The following is a 10,190-nucleotide window of genomic DNA, read 5'->3' as shown; positions in this document are numbered from 1 at the left end:
CTAGAGGGCATTTAAACCCCAGAAAACTCTGTAACCAGCACTCTTGTGCCACTTACACAAGTCCACTCCCACTCTGTGGAGTGTACTTTTGTTTCAATAAATCTGTGCTTTTGTTGCTTCATTCTCTCATTGCTTTGTGCTTTTTTTTTTTTTTTTTTTTTTTTTTTGCCCAATTCTTTGTTCAAAATGCCAAGAACCTGGAGGACTCATAGTCAAGACCCTCCACCAGTAACAGCTTGAGGCCAGGATTTCAAGACCAGCCCAGGCAACACAGCAAGACCCCATCTCTACAAAAAAAAAAAAAAAAAATTAGCTGGGTGTGGTGGCACATGCCTGTAGTCCCAGCTACTCAGGAGGGTCCTTTGAGCCCTGGAGTTCAAGGCTACAGTGAGCTACAATCACACTATTGTACTCCAGCCTAGGCAACAGAGTGAGACCATGTCTCAAAATAAATGAATAAATAAAAATAACATAGGAAATATGTTGTAGCAGGACAAGCCGCAGACAAGAACCCCTCAGACACCGAGTTGTGAAAAGAAAGGGCTTTATTCAGCTGGGAGCATCGGCGGACTCAGTCTCCAAAAACCAAGCTGCCCCAGTGAGCAATTCCTGCACCTTTTAAGGGCTTACAACTCTAAGGGGGTCTGCGTGAGAGGGTCGTGTGATCGACTGAGCAAGCAGTGAGTACGTGACTGGGGGCTGCATGCACCGGTAATCAGAACGGAACAGAACAGGACAGGGATTTTCACAATGCTTTTCCATGCAATGTCTGAAATCTATAGATAACACAAGCAGTTAGGTCAGGGGTTGATTTTTAACTATCAGGCCCAGGGTGCAGTGCTGGGCTGTCTGCCTGTGGATTCCATTTCTGCCTTTTAGTTTTTACTTCTTTGGAGGCAGAAATTGGGCATAAGACAATATGAGGGGTGGTCTCCTCCTTTAATGTAAAGAAATTCTTTTAGAGATTTACTTCAAAAGTTGTGTAATTTATTGACTGTGCTAGGTACCAGGAATTGTGCACATACTTTACAGACATAATCTTACAACTCTGAGAGTGAATATTATTTTACAAACGAGGACAAAGAGTCAGATACTATCACCTCTGTTTTACATGAGTAAAGTGAGATGCTAGGAAGTTAGGTCATTAATAATAACAACAGGTAATATTAAGTATTAACTATTCTGTTTACAAATATGACATAAAAATATAAATGTGTGTGTGTGCACACATGACTGCCAGGCACATACTAATCATTAAACATGTCTTAATGACTTAATACTATAAGGAGTTTTCACTTAATCCCCCCAACAACACTGTGAAGAAGGTATTTTTACTATCTACATTTTACACATGAGGAAATCAGGTCATAGAGAGGTTAAACAAATTGCCTTGGTCACATAGTTCCTAAGTGGTGGAAAAGAGATTTGAACTCAAGGAGGCCAGATCTCAACTACTTCAATATTCTGCTCAGTCTCACAGCTGGTAAGTGGTAGAGGTAGAATGTGAAACTGTGTCTGACTCCAAAGCCCACATTCTTGACTACCTTGATATTAATAATTTGTGAGGATCATAATTCATTTATTTAGAGAAAGCTTACACAGCCTGTTTGTTCTGGTGGGGACTGAGTCTACACTGACCCCCGGAGACTCTCTGGACTGTGTCTTATTCCTAAGCCTGTAGGTAGCAATGCTGTGATAGACAGCCAGACAAAATAAGCTAGACAGTTAGGATTCCATGAATAATAATATCCATGCCCTTCAGACTCTAGAGTAATGCTGCTCTCAAAATTCAGATGTCGTAGTTTCTAAAGCAATTCTAATTTGTTCTCCAAATGAATGTGAACTCTCCCTCCTCCAAACCCTCAGAGCATTTATTGGACTTTCTCATGGAATCTTCCATGTTCTGACTTACATTATGGTTACTGGAAGACTACTCTTCTCACCCCTTCTAGAACTAATGCCTTGAGAATTATATGGTTAAAAGATGAATTTGGGTGCTGTATAAGAGGCACCTCCAAATAACAATGGCTTAAACATGGTGGAAGTTTGTTTCTCGCTCACATAATGGTACAGCTGCAGAGTGTGGGGCTGGAGGGAGGCTCTGCTCCACAGTGTTACGCAGGGATCAAAGCATCTCCCATCTGTGGCTCTGCCATCTCTAGAGGACTGCCTTCAGCAGTCCACAATGGCTCAATGCATTATAAGGGGTAAAGGTGGAAAGGGAGGGCAAGCCCCTGCCTTTTAAAGACAGAACCAAGTTAAAAGTTCTGTTATTATAATACCAAAGAAAGGGAGAACAGACAATGAAAGGAAATTAGCCATCTCAAGCGGCCGTGCCTTAGCAAATACGTTCAGAATGATGTTATGTGCATGCAGCCGTTTCTTCATTCAACAAAGACGAATAAAATGCCACTATATTTCATATCCAATGCAAGGCATTTATAAACAACGGATGAATACATGAATGAGTCCCTTTTTTGGAAAAGCAATCTGGAGGTAAGGCCATGAAAATTTAATGAGGGCAAATAATTTAAAAGATGGACACAAGTAATTTCTTCCCATAGAAGGTTGTAGATACAAACATATATTTTAAGCTGAACTTTTTGTGGCTTGCTGAAAAATATGGAAAATCAACTATAAAGAAAGTAAACAAACACCCCTGATTTATCAGGCTATGCTGCCACCAGCAAAATATATTCCAGAGTCTCAGTCCTGAATTTTTTTACTTTGATGACTTTTTCTGTATTTTTTTCTGAAACATACTTTTATTTTTCCCTATACAAAACAAAACACACAAATTGTCACTTATTGCATTTAGACAAATATGTGGCTCCAAAATTGAATCCCTTCTGTGTCTTCTGTAAGATAAACACTCAGGGGATTTCATCTGGGAGAAGAGCCAAAAGTCCAATTCCAATTTATTATTATTTCTAAATAATACATAAACCACCACATAAAGTCTTTAATAATAATGTTGGTTGAGCTGCCACTGGAATGCATCACTGTTGTCAGACATAGACATCACCAACTTAGCTTTTCTCATTTCCCAAATTCCATTAAGATTTATCTCCATCTTCCCAGATGGTGCCATCACCCTCTCTCCATCTCCCCACCATAAACAAAGTCCAACAAATGTTTTGCACTTAGCATTTTAACTAAAATGCCAATAGTAATATGAATAGTAATACTAAAGCATAAAATTTTTAAATTCAAATGTTACAAGATGGTGAAAGTTTTGAATTGAAATCAAGTTGTATTTAATTAGAATAAGGTTTTCAGAACTTAGGCTTTAGGTTTCAAAGAGGCAGAGGTGAGTCTTGGGAATTTATATTTTCTTCCCCCATGCTGTTAACTTGTGATGTTTTTCTCTACATTCGTTGCTCCCGAGAAGCCTGACTTCACTTCTCCTTTCCCTCCTTGGCACACAGATCTGCTATATTTACACACTGCTATTTCCCAGAGAACAGCTGCTGTGCCCAGTCCAACAGCTTTCTTTCCTCCAACTGCACTGGGCTTAATAAAAAGGAATAATTCCTAGGCAGTAAGACTTCCCCATCTAGGGGAAACAAAGCATTGTCCCTCAGAAAGAATTTGCAATCCTCACTTTATGTAACTGAATTCAATACACATTTATTTAGCTATTGCAGAGAAAGTACTTGGCAGTAGGTCTGGCATATAGTTACTATTTGCTTAAAACTTACTATAATTAAGGCAAAATTGTAAGTCCACTGAGGAACACTGCAACTCACTGGTTTATTAAAAATACTCACAGATTGGCTGAGCACAGTGGCTCACGTCTGTAATCCCAGCACTTTGGCAGGCCAAGGCGGGCGGATGACGAGGTCAGGAGATCGAGACCATGGTGAAACCCCGTCTCCACTAAAAATACAAAAAAAAAAATTAGCTGGGCGTGGTGGCGGGTGCCTGTAGTCCCAGCTACTCAGGAGGCTGAGGCAGGAGAATGGCGTGAACCCAGGAGGTGGAGCTTGCAGTGAGCCAAGATCACGCCACTGCACTCCAGCCTGGGCAACAGAGCAAGACTCTGTCTCAAAAAAAAAAAAAAAAAAACAACTCATAGATCATTAACTATCCATTTATTCATTAGCATATATTTATGGAGCAAGTACCAAGTGCTAGACATCACATTCTGTTTCCAAAACAAACATAGCCCCTACTTTCACGGATCTTCCAAGGTGGTGGGGAAGGCAGACAACCAAACAATTGCACAAATGAATGTAAAACTAATTGCCAAATTGGAAAAGTGTTATAACTCTTATAAAGCCTGGGTCTCTGTGATTCAATTTCCTAGCAGGGTCACAGTCAAAGAAATACAATCTACCAAATAAAAATACTTTCAGTAGGGTTCAGATCTCTGTCAAGGTCATGAAAAACAAGGAAAGACTGAGAAACTGTCACAGACCAGGAGACTGGGGAGATGTGAAAACTAAATATAATGCAGCGCCCTGGATTGGAACAGGAAGAAGATATTAATAGAAAAACTGGTAAATCCAAATAAAATCTGGAGTTTGGTTAATGAACTATATGGTTTGGTTAATGAAACTAACCAATGTCAGTTTCTCTGTTTTGACAAATGTGACATGGTAATATAAGATGTTAACAACGGTGTAAATTGGGTAAGGGACATATGGAAATCCTCTCTACTATCTTTGCAATCTTTCTGTAAATCTAAAATTATTTCAAAATAAGAAATATTTTTTTTAATTTTTTTTTGAGATGGAGTTTCGCTCTTGTTGCCCAGGCTGGAGTGCAGTGACGTGATCTCAGCTGACTGCAACCTCCGCCTTCTGGGTTCAAGCGATTCTCCTGCCTCAGCCTCCCAAGTAGCTGAGATCACAGGTGCCCACCACTATGCCCAGCTAATTTTCTGTATTTTTAGTAGAGACGAGGTTTCACCTTGTTGGCCAGGCCGGTCTCGAACTCCTGACCTCAGGTGATCCACCTGCCTCGGCCTCCCAAAGTGCTGGGATTACAGGCATGAGCCACCGCGCCTGGCCTAGAAATATATATATATTTTTTTTTAAAAGCTCATATCTTTATTTGAGTTCTCAAAAACTCATAATAGTAAATAACTGTGGGCCATAGTAACACTTATAAAAGTCTCTGTTTGTGATTTATCTCTTAGGTTAGTTATCTATGGCTTCGTAACAAATTAACCCCAAACTTAGCAGTTTGAAACAACAAACATTTACTCTCTCAGTTAATATTACCCCACAGTTTCTGTTTATCATAAATCTGAGAATGGCTCAGCTTAAAGAATCTTCAAGGCTCAGCTGGTACTGGAGAATCCAACACAAAGCTCACTCATGTGGTGGTTGGCAGCCTCAGTTTCTTGCTGGTCATCAGCTGGAGGCTTCAGTTCTTCACCCTGTGGGCTTCTCGCATACAGCAGCCACAAGGCTGCTCACAGACATGGCTGCTGGCTTTCCCCAAAGTAAGTGATCCGACAGAGCAAGAAAACACGTACAAGACGGAAGCCCCAGTCCTTTTATCACCCAATCTCAGAAGTGACAAACCATCATTTCTGCCATACTCTACTCATTAGAGGCAAGACAGTATGTACAGCCTTACACACAAGGACAGAGAAATTAAGCTCTGCCTCTTTAAGGAAGCAAAATCAAAGAATTTGGGTTTTTTTGTTGTTGTTTTGGCTTTGTTTTTTGGGGTTTTGTTTTTTTTTTTCAGATGGAGTCTAGCTCTGTCACCCAGGCTGGGGTGCAGTGGCACGATCTCAGCTCACCGCAACCTCTGCCTCCCAAGTTCAAGCAATTCTCGTGCCTCAACCTCCTGAGTAGCTGGGATTACAGGCGCACACCACTACATCTGGCTAATTTTTTTGTATTTTTAGTAGAGACGGAGTTTTGCTATGTTGGCCAAGCTGGTCTCGAACTCCTGACCTCAGGTGATCTGCCAGTCTTAGCCTCCCAAAATGCTGGGATTATGGGCATGAGCCACTGCACCTGGCCAAATAATTTGTTTTTAAAACTACCACACCTCTACTCCCTCCAATACTCCCACCAAAATCACACACACACACACACACACACACAGAGACACACACACATACACACACACCCAAAGGTACAAAAACTAGCATAAAGTCACAAAGACAAGGAAATCAGAGAAGACATCAGCGACAAAAATTCTGAACTGACAAATCAGGAAACTGAATCACACTTAGAAGATACAAGGAAGCCTAATCGTGAGTTAACAGTGGGGAAGCCAGGAGGCCACATAACATGCACCTCAGAATCTCAGCACGTCACGCCAATCAGCAGCACCGGGTACTTCTGGGAATGGAGTGAAGGAGTAAGCTGAGAATTCTAGGAGTGGTTGGGAGTCTAAGAAGTAGTCTTACACTGGCTTCGGCAGCACATATACTAAAATGGGAACAATACAGAGAAGATTAGCATGGCCCCTATGCAACGATGACATGCAAATTTATGAAGCATTCTATATTTTTTTCCTCCAGTCAAAAGTCTGTTGAAATGCACAGACATGAAGCTTTGAGTGAAGCTCTTCCTGGGGACAATGCGGACCTCAATATCAAGAATGTGTCTGTCAAAGATATTTGTTGTGGCAATGTTGCTGGTGATGGCAAAAATGATCCACCAATGGATGCAGCCAGTTTCACTGCTCAGGTGATTATTCTGAGCCACCCAGGCCAAATCAGTGCAGGCTATGCCCCTATACTGGATTGTCACACAGCTCACGTTGCATGCAAGTTTGCTGAGCTGAAGGAAAAGATTGATCGTTGTTCTGGTAAGAAGCTGGAAGATGGCCCTAAATGCTTGAAGTCTGGTGATGCTGCCATTTTTGATACGGTTCCTGATGAGCCCATGTGTGTTGAGAGATTTTCAGATTGTCCTCCTCTGGGTCATTTTGCTGTTTGTGATATGAGACAGACAGTTGCTATGGGTGTCATCAAAGCAATGAACAAGAAGGCTGCTGGAGCTGACAAGGTCACCAAGTCTGCCCAAAAAGCTCAGAGGGCCAAATGAGTATTATCCCTAATACCTGCCACCCCAGTCCTAATCTGTGGTGGAAGAACGGTCTCAGAACTGTTTGTTTCAATTGGCCATTTAAGTTTAATAGTAAAAGAATGGTTAATGATAACAATGCACCATACATCCTTCAGAAAGAAAGGAGAATGTTTTGTGGACCACTGGTTTGTTTTTTTTTTCACATGTAGCAGTTTTAAGTTATTAGTTTTTAAAATCAGTACTTTTTAATGGAAACTTGACCAAAAAGTCTGTCACAGAATTTTGAGACCCATTAAAACAATGGCTTAATGAGGGAAAAAAAAACAAAAACAGAAAAACGTAGTTTTAGCATAAGTCCCTACTTCTTAGGTATACGCTGGACCTAGTGACTTCCTTCCAAAGGACATAGTATGAAAGGAGGAAACAAAAGAGTAACTTTACAGTGGAGAAATCTGACAAACACCATCTCAGCTAGGAGATCAAGGCCAACACGGACAGTCATAAGTTAACATCATCAATCATAATATGATGAAAATGGCATTTTAGGCTTGGCACAGTGGCTCACACATGTAATTCCAGTACTTTGGGAGGCCAAGGTTGGAGGATCACTTGAAGCCAGGAGTTCAAAACCAGCCTGGGACACATAGCAAGATCCCATCTTTAAAAAAAAATTTTTTTTAATTAGCCAGGTGTAGCGGCACACCTGTAGTCCTTGCTACTCAGGAGGCTGAGGTGGGGAAATTGCTTGATTTGAGCCCAGGAGTTCAAGGCTGTAGTGAGCCATTGCGCCACTGCATTTCAGCTTGGCAACAGAGTGAGACTCTGTCTCTTTAAAAAAAAAGTTGGGGGGTGTATTTTATCTCTGGGGACTTCCTCCCAGTAACCCATAACCTCAGTCTTATTGTGGAAAAAATATCAGATAAATTCCAGTATAATAGCAGGACATCCTACAAAATACTCTCCCAGTATTCCTCAAAACACTCAAGGTCATAGAAAACAAGGAAAGTCTTAGAGACTGTCATAGCCAAAAGGATCCTGTAGGCACATGACAGCTAAATGTAATGCAGTATCCCAGATGGGATCCTGGAATGGAAAAAGGACACTAGGAAAAAACTAAGAATGTAAAAATAAACTATCGACTTTAGCTAATAATAATGTATATGTATTTGTTCATTAATTATAACAAATGTGTCTCATCAATGTAAGATGCTAGTAATAGAATAAACTGACTTTGGGGTATATGGGAACACTCAAGTCTAAAGCCATTCTAAAAAGAAAAGGTATTTACAAAGAAGTAGGCTCTTCCCAACCACCAGATGCCTCTCTTCCACCCTGGCAGAAAATAGGAGGCTTAGTCACTGGACTGAGGAAAACAGGCCAAGGCACTAACCACAGTTGAGGGACAGGATACGCTTCTAGAAATGTCAGATTAGGTAAGATTTTACACATTGATGTTTAAATACCCAGCCCCACTCCCTGACTCTGAACCAGGGGAAACCCAGCCTTGTACATTCCAAGGAGATTTTAAAATTCTTCTCTGACCAATCCAAGAGAAAAGACTGAAAGGTACTGAAATAGTGAAAGCAGTTAGCCAGCTTGCTTTAGGCAGACAGTAAGAGAAGCGTTCCTCAGAGAAGCTGCGACCCGCCCCACAAGTGTTTATAACAGATGTTTTGTGCAGATAAAGGAACTTGCACTGGGGGCTTGCCGAAATATGCCTGCCGCGGACTAAGGGCACGCATGCGCACTGAGGGGATGGGGGGTGGAGCCACCAAAAACTTGTGCCTTATACAAGTAGGGAACCCAGCCCATCAGCTTGGATATATAAAAGCCCTTGAATTCAACTGTGAAGGGGCAATCGGGAACCTGCTTTCAGGACCCTGCTCTTTGTTGAGAACTTTCCTTTCACTTAATAAATTCTACTCCGTTCACTCTTCGATGTCCGTGTGCCTAATTTTTTCTGAGCATGAGACAAGAACCCAGATCTGGCCAACCTAAACAACAGAAAAATCCTACATCATTTGGAGAAGAGGACAAATTCCCCCAATGAAACAGCCCACTCTATGGTATGGCTTAAATTCAACAAGCCCAGTCCCACACATAGAGGGGGTTTTTAATGTCTCAATCTTAAAAATAACTGCCAGGTATTTGAGGAAAACTTTTAACAAAAAGAGAATAAAAATAACAAAAAGCAATTGGAAAGAAACAGACACTAAAAAGATGAAAAAGTCTTCAAAGCTAGATTTAATTTTTTCGGAGCAATAAGAGAATATATTATCCCAATGAAATAAGAATAGGATGCAATAAAATACAAACGTTAAGAGAGAAAATATAGGCCAGTCCTGGTGGCTCATGCCTGCAGTCCTAGCACTTTGGGAGGCCGAGGCCAGAGGATCACTTGAGCCCAGGAGCTAGAGACCAGCCTGGGCAATATAATGAGACCTTGTCTCTATGAGAAAAAAAAAAAAAAAATAGCCAGGCATACTGGTGCACGCCTGTGGTTCAAGCTACTCAGGAGGCTGAAGTGGGAGGATTGCTCGATCCCTGGAGGTCAAGGCTGCAGTGAACCCTAATTGCTCCACTGCACTCTAGCTGGGTGACAGAGTGAGATCCTGTCAAAAAAAGAAAAGCAAGAGAGAGAGAAAGAGCAAATAGGGCTCCTGGAAACTAAATTTTTAGAAGCCAAAATGACAAACTTAAACTACAAAAAGACAAAGGGATGAAAAATATTAGAAAAATAAGAATAGTAGACCAGTCCAGGGGTTCCAACACTCAAATAATAGAAGTGCCAGAGGGAGATTACAGAAAAATAAAAGAGAAGCAAATTCACTTATTCATATTTCAAGAACAGTTTTCAGAATTTAAAGAATAAGTCTGTACATTGAGGGGGCCAACTGACAGTGGATAAAAATAGATCCACATCTAATCATAAAATTATGAGACTTTGAAACACAGCAAACATGATTTAGCCAAGCAGTAATTCCACTCCTTTTGCAGTGACTGGCTTAGGATTGGGCATGCAGTGCAATTCTAACCAATGAGACACGAAGAGAAGTTTGCTTTGGCCTTTTGGAAAGATATCTTTATTTCTTTTTTCTTTTCTTTTTTTTTTAAGAGACAGGGTCTTACTCTGTTGCCCAGGCTGGAGCGCAGTGGTGCAATCTCTGCTCACTGCAACCTCCACTTCCC

At 41.1% G+C, this 10,190-nt stretch overlaps 1 protein-coding gene and 1 non-coding gene across 2 annotated transcripts; both read left to right on the top strand.

Annotated features, from left to right (window-relative positions):
• The first annotated feature begins 6,369 nt into the window (after nt 1-6,369).
• LOC112135266 (U6 spliceosomal RNA) lies at nt 6,370-6,481 on the top strand. Its single transcript, XR_002916572.3, has one exon. It is a non-coding gene; the product is annotated as a U6 spliceosomal RNA (small nuclear RNA).
• Nucleotides 6,447-7,019, top strand: LOC100461776 (elongation factor 1-alpha 1-like). Its single transcript, XM_054523501.2, has one exon. The coding sequence runs from the start codon at nt 6,447-6,449 to the stop codon at nt 7,017-7,019; it is 573 nt and encodes a 190-aa protein (XP_054379476.2).
• Nucleotides 7,020-10,190: the final 3,171 nt, after the last annotated feature.

The sequence above is a fragment of the Pongo abelii genome, chromosome 8, assembly GCF_028885655.2.
Source record: "Pongo abelii isolate AG06213 chromosome 8, NHGRI_mPonAbe1-v2.0_pri, whole genome shotgun sequence".
In the NCBI taxonomy this organism is placed as follows: Eukaryota; Metazoa; Chordata; class Mammalia; order Primates; family Hominidae; genus Pongo; species Pongo abelii.
The sequence above is the reverse complement of the archived record's forward strand: the minus strand, read 5'-3'. Positions and strand labels throughout refer to the sequence as shown.

Bases quoted from the DNA above. Each gene is read 5' to 3' on its own strand.
- LOC100461776 (XM_054523501.2), top strand. From the start codon at position 6,447: ATGACATGCAAATTTATGAAGCATTCTATATTTTTTTCCTCCAGTCAA.